Raw genomic sequence first — 21071 nt, forward strand, 5'->3', positions numbered from 1 at the left:
CCTGAATAAATGTGTGCGTATAAACAATACACAATGAATAGCATTTTCCTTTTTCATATGAAGACATTGAAGATGTGCCCATCTCAGACTCTGGGGGCTGTCGGTATGTGTGTGTGTGTGGTGGGGGGGTTCACATTCCAAACAACAAACCCGACAAGTTGACCCTCTTTCTAAGGGGTAACCAGCCTTCCCCCAACGCCTGTGCAAGAGTTTGTAGCCTTGGGCACCTTTTCATGACTCACTTCTTACAAATGTAAATGTACGAGTCCAGGTAGGTCCCAACTGATTCCGCTGGCTGGGTGATCTGAGCACCTATCTCTGAAACCAGCCCAAACGCATCCCACCCTCACACGGGCCCAGGACGCGCACTGGTGGTGGCCCACCATCCAACGCTGCAAACTGGAGGCACCAAAACCCAGCAGCAGCCCTAGAAGCTGCCTTAAAACAAAAGAAGCGCCCCGGGGGGTGGGACCCGGACCTCNACCCCCTTCTTCCTTGGGAGCGGCAGGAAATGGATGTGCCCTTCTCCTTTCCCTGAATATTCGCCTTCCCCCCCCCCTCCACCTCTCCAGAAACGAAGACGCGAAGAAGAAAAGGCAGGCAGTTTGGCTGGGGTGTTTCCCTTCCTCGGCGGTGTCCCCTCGGCTGTAGGGACTGGATATGGGGCTGCTCCAGGTGTTCGCCTTCAGTTTCTTAGGTAATTCTGAGAAGCGGTGGGGAGAGGGGTGGCGCTTGGGCATGGGGAAGGGAAACCCAAAAGCGGTTTGTCCTCGCTTCGAAGGTAGCCTAGGGGACCGGGAGCAGGACTGGTTGGAAATTATCTCCCTGGGATTAAACGCCACCACCTTCACCTCGGTGGTGGTTGGGGACGGCGCATGCGAAGGGCTGCGGACCTGCATCCCCCGGCTCTGCGCCCAGAGCTCCCGCCCCTGCTGCTCCGGAGGAGGCACCTTCGGCCAATTCATTTTACCCATTAGGAAAAGCAGGCTTCCTAGGGTGGCGGGGGTTGCCGTGGAGGATCTGCGAAAAACTCAATTGCCCAGGAAAGTGCCTGGGCCGAGTGTAGGTATCGTATCGTCCAGGGAACTGATTTGGGGCCATGTGGCTTTAATTAACCATCGCTGTTTGTCTCTGGGTGGCACCAGAAACAGCTGGACTAGATGGTTTTTCGAAATGGCGAAACATTGAAACCACTTCAGATCTGCAGAAAGGAAAGATTTGCCCTTTGCGTGAGGAAGCGGCATCTGCTACAAGCTCCTAGTCCCCCCACTGAATCACCAGAGACCCCCGCGTGCATGAGCACACGCTTTAACCCCCCACGCTGGCTCATTTCCACGCGCCCAAATTTCCACGCACACATACTGAGGAGGCGCGCCGCACTGCCATGTGCGCGCGGATGTGCAGCGCGTGTCCGCTAGCCTCCCTGAGCCTCGGTTTAGGCATGTCCAAGTGGCAGGTCAGCACATCCACCTTTTGTGATGGGAGTTTGCGCCCCTGGGGTGGATCAGAATGGGCGCAAACTGTGGGATGGGTTTTCCAGGAGTGATGCCTTCAGCTGCTGTTAGACTGACCTGATGACGTGTGTAGGTTTCTTTCTGCGTTTTTTTCATCCAGACCCTGCCTTTCCAGCCTCTTCGCTTATCGCTCCTTTGTGTTTTTTTCTGTGTATTCTGCTTTCTTCTGAATTAGCTCTGTCCCCGCCTCCTGTTTTTTCTTTTTCTCGGGCCTATTCCCTGCTTGTGCCCCCCCAACCATGTAGCTTGCTCTTCCTGTAGCCTTGTGCGGAACCCGAGTGCGCACTCAAGAACCGGAGTTCAGCTATGGTTGCGCTGAAGGCAGCTGTTACCCCGCCACCGGTGACCTTCTCATAGGCCGAGCTCAGAAGCTCTCAGTGACCTCCACGTGCGGACTGCACAAACCGGAACCCTTCTGCATTGTCAGCCACCTACAGGTGAGGATCGACGATCGATCCGGTGCTTGCACCTCCTCCAGACCTGACCTAAGGGGCAGGCGCAGGGGACTCCGCATTCTGCCAGCAATCCAGATAGGAAATGCAGCCAGCCAGGGGAGTCCTGGGATTAGGCTAGTCGCTCTCGCCCCCACCTCAGTTTGTACAGTTGCATCCGCCAAACATTTCCTGCCACTACCACAGTCAGTATGAAAAGCCAGGACTGCAGACAGACCTGGCCTTTGCCAGGTGCTCCAAAAGTCTTTTTTTTTTTTTTTTTTATCTTTTATTTGGAAATGTGCATTAAAAATGGTTTATCCTCTTATATACTGAGCAGTAATCTTGGGTTTTCCCCCTCATCTTTCATTCACACACACAAAAAAGGGTATTCAAAGCACTGTTTCCTTGCAAGGTGATTCCAGTCACTGAATCCGTTTTTATTTCTTGGTTTGGTCCTCTGCCCACTTACCTCCATTAGATATTAGGATCCTATTCAGAATGCCCTGGTTGCCATGGTACCCTGAGAGTAGAGGACCAAAATGAAATGGCAAGGTGTTACCTGTTTCTAAGAGTGAACCCAGATTTTAAACTTCAGAGGTCATGTATATACAAAGTCAGAACTAATTTAAAAGACAGCATAAATTACCCAGAATTTGGATCCTTTTCCTTGATTTTTAAAAAGAAGGCCTTATATCTCTGGTCTCTAACAAAAGCAAAAGATGTTAGTCTCACATGTAGGGTGAGTTCCAAGCTAATTGCTCAGATCCTGGTCAGGCCACCCACTTGTGTATCTGCCCTTCAGTAAGAGGACAGTGTGTCCTGTGCTTTGCACAGCAGATGCCTTAAAGCAGAGACACATTTACAAAGCAGAAAGCTCATCCTGGAGACCTGATAAATTAAACTGAAGGAATGTGGTAAAGTGACTTCCACTTATTTGCTTCCAGGTTTATACAGAGATGTCTAGACTGCTTCCTCCTGATTAGAAGGGAGGCTATAATTAAACTTTTTTTTTTTTTTTTTTAAGTTCTGGTAATTGTTCGTCAGTACTAGTTTCCTTGACTACAAGTTAATGAAGGCAGTTGATGTTACTTTTTCTAATATTAGCATTTAAATTTTACCTAAACCGTTGTGCTGACATTTATTTCAGAGGCCAGGACATCCTGTAAATGAATCACCAGAGTCTGAAATCAGCTTCAACCAGAATGAGAATCCGTCTGCTTGTCTTAAAAGCAAGTAGAGCCAGACTCTCTAGTTTATAGGATTAGCCATGAAATTGTAGAGTGCTTTTCACAGACAATGGGGTCGAAAAGGGAATAGGCATACACTTTTTAAAAAAAAAATTTTTTTTGGTGCTGCTGAGGATCAAACCCAGGGCCTTGAAAATGCTAGGCAAGTGCTTTATATCCTCAAGCACTTTCCCAAAAACACTTAGTGGGTGTAGAAATTAAGGGAGAAAGCTTTTGTTCCTGGTCCTCGGATATCCCTAACTTTGGGTCTCTATTATTGTTATTTATTTATTGGTTAATACGTCTTGCCAATCCTCAGATTCTTTGGGGTAGAAGGTAATGACTAAATAAATACAAATGTAAAAGTATAGTCAGTCAATTTGGGCTTTGTAAGAATACTGTCCTGAACCAAAGTCTATTTGTGAGATAGATATACGTCAGTCTCTATATATTTCCGTCTTTTGGTCATTCTCAGACTTGAGAATAATCTGCACTTCAGAAAATGTAGGTACAGAGCAAAGGTCCATATGGAAAGGGAAACTAGTAAACTTTGTTTTTTATGATCCACTCTATTACCATGCAAAGACAATTGGGAATTCTTGTGGCCCTATGGCCCATTTGTCTGTGGCTGCCATCTTAGGGAGAAAGAAAATCAGAGAAATTCAAGTCTCCTCTAAAACAAACTCATCTTCATTCCAGTTCACATTTGTTTGTGAGTTCTTTGAATTGGCCCCCATTTATAGAGGTTCAATGTGGCAGGACAGCTATTCTCTCCAGCTATTCTGGGCAGTTTGCAGGTTAGCCTGTGAGCCCACTGCCAAGCTGCTTGCTCAAACAAAGTAGAAGCTAAGAAATCTTGTTCTGTAGATCCCAAAGCTTCTCAAAATACTTCTGCCTAACACTTGGTTTCTGCCTTATTTAGGTTTTAGAAAATCAGGCCAAATGAATTGTTCTTTTTCTTTTGTTTTTTCATTTCCAGTTTGCTTTATGTCAGCAAAAACTCTAATACCTCTTCTTCATTTTCCTTTAGACTAAGCTTCTCCAGCAATTTACTGAGATTAAGGTTTAAGCCTAGAAATTTGATTTTGATTAAATTAGTAGCTTATGAAGACAAAGCCCTCTTTTTACTTTTGACCTTGAATTTGCAAGAAAGGAGAAAATTATTTTCAGTAGTATTTTAGACTCAATAACTTAAAAATGTGAGAGTCATTTAAGAAATTTTTGCTTATTCATCTTTTTTGAAGCTGTAATGGTTTGATTTTTGTATTGTGGGCTAAATGGGTTTTTTGTTGTGGTGGTGGCTAGTTTTTTGTTTTGTTTTAATGAGATTGCTTCCTAGACTCATGAAACTACTTGTTTGCAGGAGGACAAAAAATGTTTTATATGTGATTCCCAAGATCCTTATCATGAGACCCTCAACCCTGACAGCCATCTCATTGAAAATGTGGTCACTACATTTGCTCCAAACCGCCTCAAGATTTGGTGGCAATCCGAAAATGGTATGTGGTTGACGTGGGAACAAGTTCCATGGGTGTGATTGGTAACATGCATGGGGTTTACGGGCTCCTGGTGTTTGTAATTACTATTGGCTTTTCTGTCCTGTAATTATGGCCTCTGACAGATACACTGCCTGCAGCAATAACTTTTCTTGGTAAAATCTGACCCTTCTCCCTGAAGCAGACAGCTCAGAAGAAAGCGATATCTCATGCTGGACCACAGGAATATGCCATCGTCCTCACCCAAGGAGTCCCTTAGGGAATGAGTTTGTGTCAGGGGCAGTCACAGGAGGGTGTGTGAAGAGCTCCATATTCCTCAGGCTCTCTTGTTGCAAAATATATAGAGACTGACATATATCTATCTCACAAATAGACTTTGGTTCAGGACAATATTCTTATTCTTCCACAGAACATAGCTTTCATTTTTATCAACCCCAAAGGAAAGGGGTTGATAAAATCAGAGATCCTCCCCAACCTTCTTTCCAGCTACAGAAAATTTCATAATAGTAATGCTGTTAAATAATAATAGTGATATAATTATAAGAGTTCATCAATATGGATATGACCCTAAGTTAAACCATTTCCCAATAATTGTGTAAATCCAGCCCCCTTTTTTCCTTTGCCTTTTGGGTTTTGACTTATTAAATTCATCAAATATGATGCTCCTATTGCTAAGAAACTAAGGTCACATGAGTATGACATTTGTTAAATGTTGAAATTTAGGGAATAAAGGTAAAATCAGTGTGTTAATTAACAATGTACTATTAGTTATTTTTATTAAAATTTTATGGAAAAGGACCCTCAAAGAAGTGAACAGAAGTCTGATATAAAGGGGATGGATACAACCAAGTTTCTTTAGCATAGGCCTATACCTAGGGAGCTTTGGATATGTGCACTTGTTTATCATCCAATAATACAGGAACTCCCTTAATTTAATATTTTCCATGTCATTCACTATTAAATTGCAAAAGTTTCTAGAAGACTGTTTCTAGGGAGGGTTAGTTGTTCATGGGTTGGCCTTGGGAACTATTGGTTACAAATTTGAGACCAATCCTCAGAAAGTATGCATAATTTAGGTTCATTCTTAAAGAATTAACAATTCCTATAGGAAAATATTTTGGTTGACAGTTCAATGTGACAAACGTTGCTATAAATGTGAGTCACAGAGGATTTCTGAAATAGCCTGGAGTGTATTACAAGCAGGGGCAAGAGTGTATCCTGACCTTCCACATTCTTCCAGTGAAATGGAAAGACAATTAAAAGTGTACCTGGACAATAGGAGCAAGACTGTCTCTGTTTTATTAGTAAAATTGCTTTTCAGGTGATAGAGTTCCTAGGGAAGGTTTTTCTTAGTTATGTCTGGAGTTGATCCGTTTCTACAGCTTTGAATTTTTGTAACAAGAGAGTCCAAATGCCAGAAGGATTTTCCAAACAGAGGGGCTTGAGTTCTCTGTCACAAAGATTAGATGAGATTAGACAGATGGAACTGGGCCTTTAGAAAGTCAGACTGATTGTTACTATACCCTATCATCTCTCTGTTGTCTGATAGCTCACAATTAAAGACTTTCTCTCTGAATGTGACTTTATCTATTTTCTGTGTGTTTTGCGTGAGTTGTGCTTATGTATGGTGGTATTTAAATCAGCAGTGCTCAGGCCAAGAGATGTGCCTGGAACATACAGCTACTTTTAACTGACCCTTAATGGTAATCTATTCCTAGATCTGAAAAATCAAATGCCCTATAGAAGAATGATCTTGTTTCTATTCTCCATGGATCGTTCTTCTCATATTAAAACTCAAAAACAAAGCATCAGGAAAAAAAAAAAAACATAGTGCTTTATCAGGCTATAAATCTAAATGGAATGTGTGCTTTGGGGACACACACTGTGGTATGTGTTCTTACATTACATGTAAGAATGTCTTATGGGGCTGGTCTTGCTTTGTACTTTATTTCGTTATCTCTTAATTTTGAACAAATATCCCAGATTTTTTAAAAGCCTGGAAAAGAAGAGAAGTAAAACCACCTTAGCTTACATTTCACTCAGGAATAAGTGTCCAGAGTAGTTTTGTAACATGTTTCTTTTTAATAAGTTAGATAAGTTTCGTTAGTATGATTATAGTGTTTTTCTTTAACATTCCAACTAACTCATATCCGTTCCAGTGACCACTTTTTCCCCTCAATCAACTTGGCAGTTTTCCAGCAGGAGAGTTTATTTCAAAAGATCCCACTGATTTCCTGAAAATACAACCAGCCTGTGACATGATTCATTCCGACACATTCCTGTCTTCCTGCGTTTAAGAGTTCTTTTACTCTGGAAGATGGCCCCCAAAGGCTCCCTTCAATCTGGAAATATGGAAAAGTCTCCTTGACCAAACAGGCAGGCTAGAGGGCTTAGGGTTGGGGGAGGTGCTTCCCATCCCTGGGATTCCAGTGGCCTTTTTAGTGTGTTCAAGTGGGACCGACTGACCCTCAGGGCACAGTGCAAAGGCTCATTTGTTTGTTCAGGCTTTCCCCTGAAAGGGAAGATGTTAGTATTTGTTCTGGGCCAGTTTATTTACTTGACTGATTCTTTGTCTCTTTAGCATTGTTTTTCGGCTGTGGAAATGCATCCAAAGTTTGCCCCCACTGGGACAGATTTTTCTAAGTTGGCATAAACTAATATATGCACTAGATTTATTTATTTTCTTTGCTGTCCCATACAGAAAAAAGAGTATTTGTATTTTATTAAAGGAGGATTGTGTTCCTTTGCTTCATACTGCAAGCTGACCCCCTACTGTGTACAGGAAGTGCCCCCTTCCTTTCTGAGAATTGCTTGGCTTTGTGGGTTGGGGCATGTTTCATGTCTTCCTGGGCAAGAAATGTCTTTCTTGACAGCACTGAGAGGCACCCTGCCAGATGTCTTGTTCCTGTGAGCAGATTGAGTAAGTTGAGTTCCAGAATGGTTTGTGGAAAACTGAAGACCCATTCTGGCCTGTGCTTCTTTACCTAAATAAGTACAGAGGATTAACGTTAATATCTTCAACTTCAGCATAAGTTGGAAGGCAAAGAGGATTTCTACAAGGAGCCGAAGGGTAGTTTAAGAAAATAGTCTTAAGTAGTTGTTCAGAGATGTCCCCATTGCCTTACTATTTCCTTCTTTATTTTTTAAAATTCTCTGATAGGTGTGGAAAATGTAACTATCCAACTGGATTTGGAAGCAGAATTCCATTTTACTCATCTCATAATGACTTTCAAGGTAAGAAATCTATAATTTTCTCTCAAATGACACGTGCGAGTACTGTGTAATCTCCCCTTTCAAAACAAATGTCCTTGTGAGTTGGCCCAACTGGAATTTTTGTTGCCCTAAGTTGGGATCATCGAGTAATTTTTAAAACATGGACATGAATAATGACCATTAACAAATACTCTGTCTTCATGGCCATAAGTAGAAAGAGCTTCTATTCTAAGGTAATTCAACTGTAAACTTTTAATTAGATATCTCTCTAACTCTCCGTAGAGAGAGACGCATTGACTTACTCCCAAACCACAATAAAACATCTGGACATAAATCTTTGATCCCATGTGTTTGTTTTAAGGCTGAGTCTTGGTAGCTGAAAAGGAAGTGTATTATCTTTAGTTTTCAAGGTTTTGCAAAATTCGTGGGAATAGTTTTACAGTTCCTTAAGAAATGTGTGTGCCTTCTTAAATGTAGATTTTTCTCATTGTTTTTCTTTTCAAGATGTAAAATGACTCCAGGACTAGGGAATGTCTCTGCACAAAGTCCCTTTGTTTCTTCTCAAGCAGCTGCCTGGAAATGACAGACTCCACATGGCTTAAAGTACACGTTGGCGCACATAAAACTCATAATTTGCTTTTTGCTTCCCAGATTAAAATCGCTTTTGAACAGTTTGCAGTTGGAGTTAGGGAACTTAACTTAACTACACCCTCTCAGGTTAGGAAAATGTGCTTGGGATACATGTCCCATATGGCCAAGGAGTTGTGAAAGTTTCACTTGTGTGTACTTACCAAAGCCTGTGAGGCCAAGGAGCAGGGGTGGGCGTGGGAGCCAGAAAGTGACTAGCAGGAACATTGGGGCCATGTGGTTCCCAGGCCTGAGCTCTTCATCTCCTTGCTTACCCCCAAGTAACTGGTGGTTATGTTGCTGGGACAGTAAGGTTGACGTTGATACTGGATCCCGAGGGTGAAGGGGAGAACGGTCACAGAATCCAGGTGCTTCTTTTCACCAGACTTGTCCTCTCACTTACCACACAGTCAACCTGGTGGTTAATTAAAACTCAGTCACACATGAAGATGTTGCCTTCAGTTTATGTGACACCTAAAAATATTGAAACTCACCTTTATTAATGCTTATGGTCTTGACTTTTATCTTGGAGAGGGCATCTGTTCAAATACCTGGATAGTTCTGAGTTTATTTCTATTCAAAAGTCCTTTGTGCACATATTTAGCACTCATCCTAGTGAATATAGTGGGCCAAAGATGAAATTCTGCACACAAATGCAAAAGGTCAAACAGCAGGTGGCAACTAGATTGTGAATGATGGACACGTTGGTCAATGTGTAGTTTAAGGGAAAAAACTTACCCTTCGGGTTCTAGCTCCAGTGAGAAAAGCAACACATATGTGGGTGGGCGGATTTGGGTGTGAATCTCTGTTCCACCATTTACTGGTGTGGGGGGCTTTTTCATTGGTAAAATGGGAAGAAGGATGCCTGTATCCAAAGATTGTGTGACTTACCCCTCTGCTCTGGGAATGGGGATAATCGTGCTCTTCTGGCATGTTGTGGGCACTTGATAGTCTTATAAACGCTGTATTTTAGCATAGAGGAGGGGGATATTAATTTTTAGCCTGGGATCAAGGAGAAAGCCTCCCAGGGAGAGGACTGGGTTGCACTGGACCTGAGCCAGGAGGGCTGACCAGGATTTCAGTGAGAGGGGGTGGAAGAAAAGCCACTCTTGGCAGAGAACACAGTCTGCGAGCATAGCACTGGTGGTGGGACCGTGGAGCAGGGTTTGTTAAGCCAGGTGCTCTGTAGATTTGCCTGGAGCTCCAGGATGTGAGGGTAGGGAAATTAGCAAAGCAGATTAGAATCAGAGGGACCTTGTATCCTTGGTGAGGAACCTGAGCTTTATAGGCCTGTGTTTCAGAAAGGGCAACCCACAAGGAAAAAGAGCAAGGACTGGGATAGTGAGAAGAGGGGACAAGTTGGGAGCTCTTATTGAAGTCAGGGCTGGTGTTAATGGAAAGGCCAGCTATGAGCCTCAGAGAAGGGAGCCTCTTCCTGCAGCTCAGGAGTCCAGTCCATATTACAGGTTGAGTATCCCTTATCCAAAATGCTTGGGACCAGAAGTGTTTAAAATTTTGAAATATTTCCATAGACATTATCACTTGAGCATCCCTAATCCTGAAATCAAATCCAAAGTACTCCAATCTCCAATATTCAAAACTTTTTCAGTCAGGTTGGCACTCAGAAAGTCTTGAATTTCAGAACATTTCGAATTTCCAGGTTAGGAACCATCAGAATGTTCTTGGAAAGCTTTTTTACATCCCATGTATCCTGCTGCCATACTGAGACCCTCTGCTACCAATGCCTTTGAGAATCATTGCTGAGAGGAGGACACCCGGTTTCCCATGGACAGTGACTTGGATACTTTAGGATCAAAGGTTGACCCATGAAGGGGAGAAAGAGAAGAGGCAGAGCAGCAGAAGGAAAAGGATGAGTCAGAGGTTATCTAGCCGGCTAACTGGGAAGGGGGTGATTACATCCACAGTGGTGGAGAGGGAAAGGGAACTGAGGTTGGAGATGGAGATGAAGAGTATGTGTTTATTCTCACTCGAGTTTGCCATGGAGATGACTGACTAGGTTTTCTCATTCTGGCCAAACTCATCTTGTGTATGTTCATTAGATTTTTGTATACAGTCAGATGTTTCCAAATTCTTGTGTTTATTATACGTCTGGAGGCAACTGTGCAACAGCCCAAGAGAAGATTGATCACTAAGCAAAGGGCACAGAAAAGCTGCCTTCTTGAGGCGCAATGCATTGTTCCGGTTTCCAACAGCATATTAACTCCACAGGAGATTGGATGACTTGCCAATGACCCTTTGGACCTTAGAAGTTTCCAGAAGGGAAGAAGAAGAAAGCACAGGCAAGACTGGTTTCAGTGATTTTCCTCGCTTTACCTTTTGACACAGTGACACCAGACCAGGCGTGGCCCTCTCAAACCCTCTCCAAGTGTCACCAAGTAGGAGTCTGATGTCATGGGACTATGCCATGGCTACTGGCACACAGAGTTTAGTCAGTCACTGGGGATCTCCTCCCTTACCTAAAATTCTTAGTCTCCCTTCAGTTTGATTATCATTTTCTTCTATTCCTGGATAGGTAAAAAAGTAATTTATGCATCTGAAAATGTAAACTACTTTCTTACTCTGGACTCATTTTATCAGAGAAAAAGGGTCTTGGGATTAAGAAGAGGTCTGAGGTCTAGGCACGTGCTCATTTTCACCCTTAGCTCTCCCCCAACTTACTGTCAAGTGTTGATTTTAATTTAGAAGTAGGTATCTTTATTTGGGTTCTGTTTCCTAGGTGGCTTAACTCTCCTTTGATCTTCTTTCATGGTGGTCTGACTTCACCTCCCAAAATGCGCTCATCTGTGTGAAGGATTTGCTTATTTGCTCTTTGGTAGTGCTCATTCTGCTTTCTCTTACTTCCAGTTGTCCTGGTTCATCATGCCCTCCTAAATCTTCATCTTATTTTGTTTTTGAGCATTCTATCTTTCTTCTCTTTCCCCTCCGACTCTTTCCCTCTTCTATGCCCTTAACCAGAAAGGGAGATGGTACTAGTCTGATTTAGCCTGGATTTAAATGTAAGCTCTGCCTGTAACTATCAAGTCAATTAATGTCTGAGCCTCAGTTTCCTCCTCTGTAAGTCAAATGTGTTACGAGGGTGTGTAGTTTCCCAGGGCGGCCCTAACAAAGTACCACAGACAGGGGGATGAAACAATAAATATATATATTTTTTCTCCGTCTCAGAGGCTGAAATCTGAACTGGAGGTATGGGCAGGGTTAGTTTCCTCTTTCCTCATCTGATAGATGGATGATTTCTCCCCGTGTCTTCACACCATCTTCAGTCTGCATGTGGATCTTCATTTCCTCTTCAAAGGACACCAGTCATGGTGGATTCGAGCCTGCCCTAATGATCTCCTTTAGCCTTAATTATCTTTTGAAGACCCTATTTCCACAGAGTCACATCGTGACACATCGAATTAGATCTCCAACATAGGAATTTGGAAGGAAGTCAGATCAGCCCTTGGAAGAGAGTTAAATGGAATACTGTAATTGGCATCGCCGGCTCTGCTGTTTCCTTTGGTCTAGCCTCTGGCTGGTGTATTTTCCTGTAGCACTGACCTTGGTTCCCCTTATCTTGCCTTTGCTTCTTTTTTGGAGACATCATATAATTGATGGTTTCAAATATTATGTGTGTGCAGGGACTTCATGTTTCAAGCTCTGTTCTCAAAGCTGAGTGCTAGACCACTGTTTTCTCACCTCACATGTAACTGGCACATGCCCCAGGCCCAAATACAAGGGCCTTCACTCCTCTTCTATGCCTGTGTCATCGGCAGCACTGGTGCCTTGTTTCCTTTCCTCTCCACTGAGATCTAATTGACCACCAAGTGTAATTCAGCATATTTTACTGTCATTAACTTTTCAGAGCAGTCAATTCCATCCATTTGTTTATCTCCATGTTGCAATTGCTTCAATTAAAAAACTTCACTTTTTTAAAATTGGGGAGTTCATTCAGGGGCACTTAACCATTGAGCTAAACCCCCAAACCCTTTTATTTTTTATTTTGAGACAGGGTCTTGCTAAGTTGCTTAGGGCCTTACTTAGTTGCTGAGGGTGGTCTCAAACTTGTAATTCTTCTGCCTCAGCTTCCTGAGTTGCTGGGGAAAAAAAAAACTTTTAATTTTTTCCACTTAGTTTCCCCATATCTGTTTTTCCAAATTCAATAATTCTGCCAAAAGCGTTATTTCGCTAAAATGTAATATGATCATTTAACTTTTTTCTTCTTAATTCCTCAGGAATTCCTTTTCATTGTAGAAGGGTAAAGTAAGCCCCTTAAAATGGCAAATAGCTGTCTTCATACCCTGCCCAACCAACCTTTCCTGCCCCCTTTGGCCACCTCCAGCCCCTGCCTAGAAAACCAGGGAGGGTTTTTAAGATTGTTTGATGCTGTCTTCTCTGCGAAGCATTTCCTAGCTTTATTTATTTTTAAAATATTTTTGGTTGTAAACTATTGCATCACATAAAATTTGCCTTTTAACACATTTTAGTGTAAGAAGCTCTGTAGTCCTTAAGCAATAACTTCCGTTGTCTCTTCCCTCTTCCCCTAGTAACCTCTAATCTACTTTCAGTCTTTACTCTATTAGATATCTCTTAACTATCCTAGATATTTCATATAAATGAAATTATTATATTTGAAATTTTGTGTGGCTTGTTTCACTTAGTATAATGCTTTCAATATTCATCTACTGTAGCAAATATCATAATTCTCTTTGTGACCGAGGGATATTTCATTGTATGTATTTTGCCATATTTTGTTTATCGGTTTACCAGTTTAAAGAGACTTGAGTTCTTGCTACCTTGTGGCTATTGTGAATAGTGCGGCATAAACAGTCATAAAAGTGTCTATTTGAGTCCCTGTTTTTAGTTTTTTGGGTATGTACCTAGCAAGAGAATTGTTGAATTCCCAACATCTGGATTAATTTCTTCCTCTTTTTTTGAATCACACTCCATGTAATTAAACTATGGTGTTTGACATGTACTGTAAATTTTTTTATGCTCATATCAGTACCTCATTGAACTATGTAGAGCACATGTAATCCAAAAAGGCCCCTGTCTGGTCCATTTAGGCTGTTCATACATTTATTGAAGGGTTACATGAAGAAATGAAAGAATGAGCACCCAAACCCAATTGTGTTATGGGCATGGTGGGTAAATGTGCCAAAAAATGTTTGCTGTTAAGGCCTGTTTCTAATTCACTTCTAAAGAGAAACAGCTTACTAATCTAGTAGACGAGGAAAACTTGTAAAATTTAGAGAACAGACACTTTTCCTTGCAAGAAGAGGCTCCATGAAACAACTTGAAGTAGTTGAAATCCAGCCGCTGTCTGAAATATCAGCCACATGCAGTCAGGGTTTGTGGTACATAGTGAGTGACATTTTCATGTGTGACTTAAAAAAAGTACAGATTACCAATAAAAATTATGAGACTTTTGTTCCCTGCTTTTAGACATTCCGTCCGGCTGCTATGCTGATAGAGCGATCGTCTGACTTTGGTAAAACATGGGGCGTGTACAGATACTTCGCCTATGACTGTGAGAGCTCGTTCCCAGGCATCTCAACTGGTCCCATGAAAAAAGTCGATGATATAATTTGTGATTCCCGATATTCTGACATTGAACCCTCAACAGAAGGAGAGGTTTGTTTAATCCTTTGTTCTCCATTCTACTTGCAAGTCTGCTTTTTTGGACATTGTAAAAATGCCAACCACTCTTATCTATTTTTAGGTGATATTTCGTGCTTTAGATCCTGCATTCAAAATAGAAGATCCTTATAGCCCGAGGATACAGAGTAAGCTTGTTTTCAAATAAATGTTTGGGTGGGAAACAGCACTCATGAAATAAGTATCACCAGAACCCAAGTATTCAGTCCCTAATCCACCTACATTTTCTACGTTTTCTTCCTTCCACTACCTGGAGCTCTTGAAATGATCAGTAATAGGTCTTCAATGATGGAGAACATGTTTTGATAAGAGTAAAAGATTTATGTCATAAGTACTCAAACAATTATGTTGATCATCCTGCTTTACTTCTGTTATTGCTCAGTATATTGTTTAGAATACAGATTAAGCTGTTGTAACAAAGAGTGCCAAAAAATACAGTTGCTCAAATAAAGTAGAAGTTTATTTCTCTTATGCAATCAGCCAGAGGGATTTCAAGAGAAGAAATGTAGCTCGACTGCTATAATTAAGCTTTCACTTCTACTTGCTAAGTGGGTAGCCCTAGCTATATGGCCAGTCTTCTTCCCAGGTTTAGCCACGTGGCTAGAATTAGATCACTACCAGTGTATCCTCAATCTGTGGCAGGCAAGCAAGTTTCATTTAAAATGAGAGATGGAAATTGTCCGTATCACTTCTGTTCATATTCCATTGGCTGCAACTGGTCACAGTACAGGAGACACTAGGAAACATCTCCAACTAGGCGGCCATATGCTTTGCTAGAAATCTTGGTGAGGGAAGAATGGGAAGGAAGAAGTGTCAGCCGTCTCAATGTACTCAGTAAGGTGAAGGTTGTATTTCCATTTAATAGGTGAATACACTGAGGCTCACAGTTGGACAACATACATAAAGTGATGTGGCTATTAAATGGCAGTCAGATCTGAACCCACGTTATGATTCTCAGTTCAGAGCTCTTTTTAATGTTCAGCAGATATGCTCATGCTATTACAGTATTACATGCTATTATATTCTGATCTTTTTGGAAAACAATGTGCAATAATTAAAAGTATAGGCTTTGGAATCAACTGGATTTGAATCCCAGTTCCATCATATAGCAATGTGACCTGGGATAAGTAATTTTTTTTTGACTTTTGTCTTGTTGCTGCTTTCTTTCATCTTTAAATAGAGAGAATGATATTAACCTTAGGATAATTGTGGAAGGAAAATGAGTTGATATATATAACTGACCAACCAAAATGTAGGACCTATAGAAAATGTTCAATAAATTGAAGTGGATGTTGGTGTGAATACTGTAGCCAGCTGTGGTTTGAGGTATTGCACAGAGCTGGCCCTGGAAAGGGTGAGCCTGCCTCCCGTGCTGTGGAGTTGCAAACAGTTGAGTAGAAGCAGGGCTGGTCCTTGCTGATCTTTCCCAGCTGTGCTTGGCCCCGTTTTGTAAACCAAGTCCTCACGGAACTTCCAAGCTCGAAGCATGGAAGAATTGAGTTGAAGAAATCCAGGGAATATTGCCAGAAAAGTACTGCTTCCCTGCTTAAATTAATTTTACATGTGGCCCAGACTGTCTCTGGTCCCTAATTTACTCATTCATTCTATTGTAAAACAAATGTTTAATAGTATTTCCAGCTCTGTGCCACTATCTGAGTGAGCTATGAGGCCATCCTTCCGTGTTTCAAAATTCAGTTGTGAAAAAACATCCTCATGAGCTCTAGGACAAACCTCTCCTAAGTCCCCAGAAGGACCCACCTACCTTCCCCCTTGTAGGTGAAATATGGGGGACTTGGGGATGGTGCCGCTTCTATAACTTTAATCCCCTTCTCTTTTGTTTCTCTATGATCTCAGAAAACCTATTTGTGTGTGACAGAAGCATTCATGTGAGCTGATCATGCTTTGGATTTACTTTGTAATCTAGGGAACGATGTTTCTTGAGTTGTTCCTATTGTACAGACCTCGGAGAAGCACTTCAAAGATGATCCCCTGATGGAACAGCAGTTTTTTCGAGGCTTGATTGTTAACTATAGCAGGAGAGCAAGGGGAGCATATTTGTTCTTCTGAGGGCTTCCACAAAGATCATTTCAAGAGTTTCTAAATATTCCAGCTGCCCTTCACATTTGTGGTTGGGCCTCTCTTCAGCAGGGGCTTGTGCTCACTTTGTGCAGGAGGATTTTGCAGTATGGAATGTTGCCATTCAGCTCAGTAGGAACGTGGGTTTTCTGCTGCAGATTTTACAAGTTTAAGGCCTGCATTTTAACTTTCCACCCCCAGCCATTTCTGTAGTCTTTGTTGTGAAGTATGCATTTATTACAAGTATTTAAAATTATATTTGGGCTTTGAAAGTATCTAATGCACTGAGTCACTACTCTTTTGTTTTCTATTGTACATTGTAAGACTGTATCAGCATAAATGAAAATAAAGCTTATGAGCAATTTCAGGCTACAGAGCTCAGCCAGGGGGCAGATGGAATAACCAATCTCCCGGGATCCACTTTGGCAAGAACAACTTAGAAATTAATGAAAACAATCGTGTAGAAGGTTGTCTAGCTGTTGGTTTAGCCAGTTACAGGAGGATGTAATTGAAGCCCAGCTTCTGTAGTATGCATAGGCCTTCAGATCTAGGATGGAAAAAAAAAAAAAAAAGATGTAAGAAATTGATTTACAAGGAACTTATATTTAGGAAAAAATAATTTGCCCTGACATCCTCGTACTAAAACCCCTTTTTTTCTTATGTCTCTATATTATATTGATAAGTATGGAAATGTTTTGTAAAACTAGGACGACAAAAAAGTTGTGAATTACAAAATGTTGCTTAAAAACTTGGTTGACTTATTCTTTCCCTAAATCGTAGTTATTCTGGAGTGTTAAATCTATTTTGGTAACTTGAATTTCATTGAAGTGGCAGGAAATTTCAGATAATATTTTCTCCTCCAAAAGTAGATAAAGAAAGATATGCTCCTAACTGTTGAAATAATAACTAGAATTGAAGTGAAATTAAATCTTTTCCCACCTGAATGGAATTTTTCTGTGAGACTGACACTAATTTCTGAGGGTGCCAGATGGTATTCCGGAAGCGAGTGGCTTATGGTAATCACACATCTGCATTCTTATCATTTCTCCACTTTTCACACTTCTTCGTGAATCACTGGTCTTCAGACAGATTCAATACAGGTTAGACATTCTTGGAAAACTGAGAAGGCAGTAAGCTTTCCTGCTTCCAGGGACCCTCACGTTATATTAAGTTTTACAACTGTCATCTAGACCATCTCAGGGAAGTAAACTTTTCTAAAGCCATTTTCATTTGTCAAAATTGCTCTAAAGAGAAAGGAAGTATAATTGCAAAAGAATTCTTGGTTGTTTGACCAGACTTTTCATCTTCTTGGTTGACCTTCACAGATCTATTAAAAATCACCAATTTGAGAATCAAGTTTGTGAAACTGCATACTTTGGGAGATAACCTTTTGGATTCCAGAATGGAAATCAGGGAGAAGTACTACTATGCAGTTTATGATATGGTGGTCCGAGGAAATTGCTTCTGCTACGGCCATGCCAGTGAATGTGCCCCTGTGGATGGATTCAGTGAAGACGTGGAAGGAATGGTAAGTCAGTGTTCCTTGTGGCTTGCTCTTTTATACTGGTGATTTTAAAAGGCAAGATTTAGTCTTACCTTAAACCTTTCGCATTTTTTTAGGGGGTTTCGTTTTTCAGGCTTAGGTTTCACCACTTTACCAGGTTGGTGGTTGATTGCTGATTTTCTCTTCAGTTTCTTGGACTGTGAGAATGTATAGACTGCTCATTTCACAAACCCTGAATGAATTTTTGTAATTTTTTGTTATAGGCTCTTGCTAAAGTAGATATTCTAGTCATCAAGGATTAAAAAATTGTCTAAATAACAATTTAGTTTGCCTTTACAGTAGGGAAGATTAAAAACCACAGGTATTCAGTCTTTATGCTAGAAAGCAGAAATTGATCCCAGTCCAAAGCAACTGGAAATTTTAACCCAGAGCCATGGGATATCTTTAGAAATGTAAAGTTCAAGAAAAGTTTTCTTTGTATTTTCCTTCTGATTTCATTCCTTTTACACTTCCATGTTGTGTTTGTACTGTTAGGAGTGTTTTAAAATTTGGAATTTGGGTGATTTGCCAAATATGTAGAAAGGGTTAGGGTACTCCAACCTAGTTAAGTAACTTCTGGGAGAATTCTTATAGACCCAGGGGATTTTAGTGTCAGGATTCAGAAGATCACCTAAACCAACTGTTCTTGGTAGAAGAGACCAGAGATTAAGGACTTGGCTAAGAAGTCCTAGATAAGTGAATAACAGATGGGTATTCGGATTAGTGCTCTTGCCCTTCCCTTAGGGTTCCTGCCACCAAACTCCAGGCCTCCCTTGTTGAAGGGTGTGCCTTGATTACTTAATGTCTTTTTGAAATTTGTTAATCCTTATTTTAAAACAAGATTCAGGATTGGATGTATTCAACCTTATAAAAATTCTGTCTTCCTTTTACTCCAGTTAGATGTTTCAGTGCATAAACAACTTGGATAATTTTGTTCTTATTGAGGTGCAGGGAATCAAACCCAGGGCCTCATACATGCCAGGCAAGCCCTCTACCACTGAGCCACAACTTACTTAGATTTTTTTTTTTTTTTAATTTTTTATTGTGGGTTGTTCAAAACATTACAAATTTCTTGACATATCATATTCCACACTTTGATTCAAGTGGGTTATGAACTCCCACCTTCACCCCATACACAGATTGCAGAATCACATCAGTTACACATCCATTGATTTACATATTGCCATACTAGTGTCTGTTGTGCTCCGCTGCCTTAGATTTTTAACAGAGCCTGAAGGCAGGGATAGATGGGATAGATATGTTACTGATCTTATAGTATGTCTTTGAGAAAATGCCAGGTAGATTATGCAGTTACTTTCCAATGTAACAAATCTGCTGCATAGCAAATGTCATGTTACTCTCATGGTTGTCAGAGTATGTTGTTCTGTTTGCTCAGATACTGTAGAGTCTCATGGTATGAGCTTTGGACCATTTTTCAGTTTTTATAAAACCACTTTGTAGTGAGAGGACTTTTTACTTTCAGCTACCTTCAGTCTTGTCAGAGCAAGTCCAAAGGGGCCTGTTAGTTCTGTTTCTGAATTCAGTTTTATAGAAACTAGTGTCAAAGTGAAATACCCATTACGTACATATATGATGAGCAGAAATAGTTTATCATTTGCATGTCTCAGGAGTCCCAAGCATACATGTTTTATAGCTAAATAACATGAATAGTGCAGCAAATTAGATTGTATCTTTCTGGGATTTTGTTTTCTGACTTAAAGGATAAAAAATATTTGATTTTTAAATTTTTATTTTGGTTGAAAAAAGTGCTATGTCTAAAGTTTTTTTTTTTTTTTTTTTTAAAGCAAATAACTTTTTAAAAAATGGTTATCTGGGTTGAGCATGATAATGCAGCCTTAATCCTGGCTACTCTGGAGGCTCAGGCAGAAGGATCACAAGTTCAGCAACTTAGATCCTATCTGAAAATAAAAAATAAAAAGGACTGGGATTTAGCTCAGTGGTAAAGCACCCCTGGTTCTAATTTCTAGCATCTCTCCCCCCAATTTATTTGGCCTTGTGGCAAAACTTGCAGTAATATGAATTGGTCTCCAGATATAGTTCTGCATGGTGACTTTTGAAGTTTCTATTACAGTAGTTTTTTTAAAAAATTATTAAGTAATTAGTTTACTTTTTTAAATTAGCAAATTTTGTTTATCTGAGTTATTTTTATGGATGATAAAATACTGGGCATCCATTATGTCATAGGAACTATTCTAGAGTGGGAATTATAGCCCTCTATGAAATGGATAGAACTTGCTGGGAGAGGAAGAAGATAAATCGAGGAAACCCTCACTGTGGCAAGCTAGCAATTCGTGTGGAAAGGGGTTTATATTTTCTATTGATTGTGGAGACAGTTTGGCCATTAGTTTCTCTGACCTGACCTTGCTGGCCCCTGTTTTTAAATTTTCAAGGTCCATGGACACTGCATGTGCAGGCATAATACAAAGGGCTTAAACTGTGAACTGTGCATGGATTTCTACCATGATTTGCCCTGGAGACCTGCCGAAGGTCGGAACAGCAATGCCTGTAAAAGTAAGTCTCAGCCCTGGGGAGGTTTTGAATCAATTGGGATTCCAGTTCTCTGGTTCACAGTGCCCAAACAGTGAGCTGTTTTGAAGAGGAAGAAAAGTTACACACTTCTCCCAGGCTCACCGTGATATTTCCAGGAGACCAATAGTATGCATTCAGTTAATTTAACAAAAATTACTATTTACTGAGCAGCCCCTCTGTGTTTGGCACTGACCCAGGAAGACCGAGTTGTTGTCCTTGATCTCATACCTGTTTTTAAGACAAGATGATATGAGGGAAAATGAAAGAAAAATATGGCATGGTGGATCATTAAGGCCAGAGAGAGATGGAGTAGGGTTTTCAGCCTCAATTCCGTGCCAGCCAGCTGCGCCCTCTGGATAATTCCCAATGTTATTCTCTGTGCAGAGGAGTACAGAAGTGTGAAGCAACACCCTTCCCACCTGCTCTGATTTCATACACTTTTCCTCCCCTTTTAAGAGGGTTCCTCTGCCCTCGCTAGGAAGAATGTTCTAAAAGTTCAGAAACCAGTGAAAGCAGGAGTGGTCACTGCTTTGTAAGCAGTTAGCACCCAGCTGGCCCTTGATGAGTGGTACTTGAGGTTGCTGGAGGAGAGGGACACGGACGTCCCTCTGTGGGACGTCCTATGGCAGAGGCAAGTGGGGAAGCTGAGAGTGTAGAGCCCCAGGAGAGCCAGACAAGAGCAGTTGGTATGCCCTTGTGTTGAGCATGAGTGAGATGACTGGAGCCAGGTTGGATGA

General features: G+C 41.1%; 1 protein-coding gene across 1 annotated transcript in view; it reads left to right on the forward strand.

Annotated features, from left to right (window-relative positions):
• The first annotated feature begins 483 nt into the window (after positions 1 to 483).
• Positions 484 to 21071, forward strand: part of Lamb1 (laminin subunit beta 1) — a 68161-nt gene continuing 47573 nt past the window's right edge. The window contains exons 1-8 of the mRNA XM_015488333.2: positions 484 to 697; positions 1776 to 1951; positions 4538 to 4673; positions 7831 to 7904; positions 13953 to 14141; positions 14230 to 14293; positions 17567 to 17769; positions 20196 to 20316. Of these exons, the coding sequence (XP_015343819.1) occupies positions 661 to 697; positions 1776 to 1951; positions 4538 to 4673; positions 7831 to 7904; positions 13953 to 14141; positions 14230 to 14293; positions 17567 to 17769; positions 20196 to 20316 (1000 nt within the window). The 5' untranslated portion in view covers positions 484 to 660. The remainder of the gene's footprint in view (positions 698 to 1775; positions 1952 to 4537; positions 4674 to 7830; positions 7905 to 13952; positions 14142 to 14229; positions 14294 to 17566; positions 17770 to 20195; positions 20317 to 21071) is intronic.

Source organism: Marmota marmota, unplaced genomic scaffold (genome assembly GCF_001458135.2).
Source record: "Marmota marmota marmota unplaced genomic scaffold, marMar, whole genome shotgun sequence".
Lineage (NCBI taxonomy): Eukaryota > Metazoa > Chordata > Mammalia > Rodentia > Sciuridae > Marmota > Marmota marmota.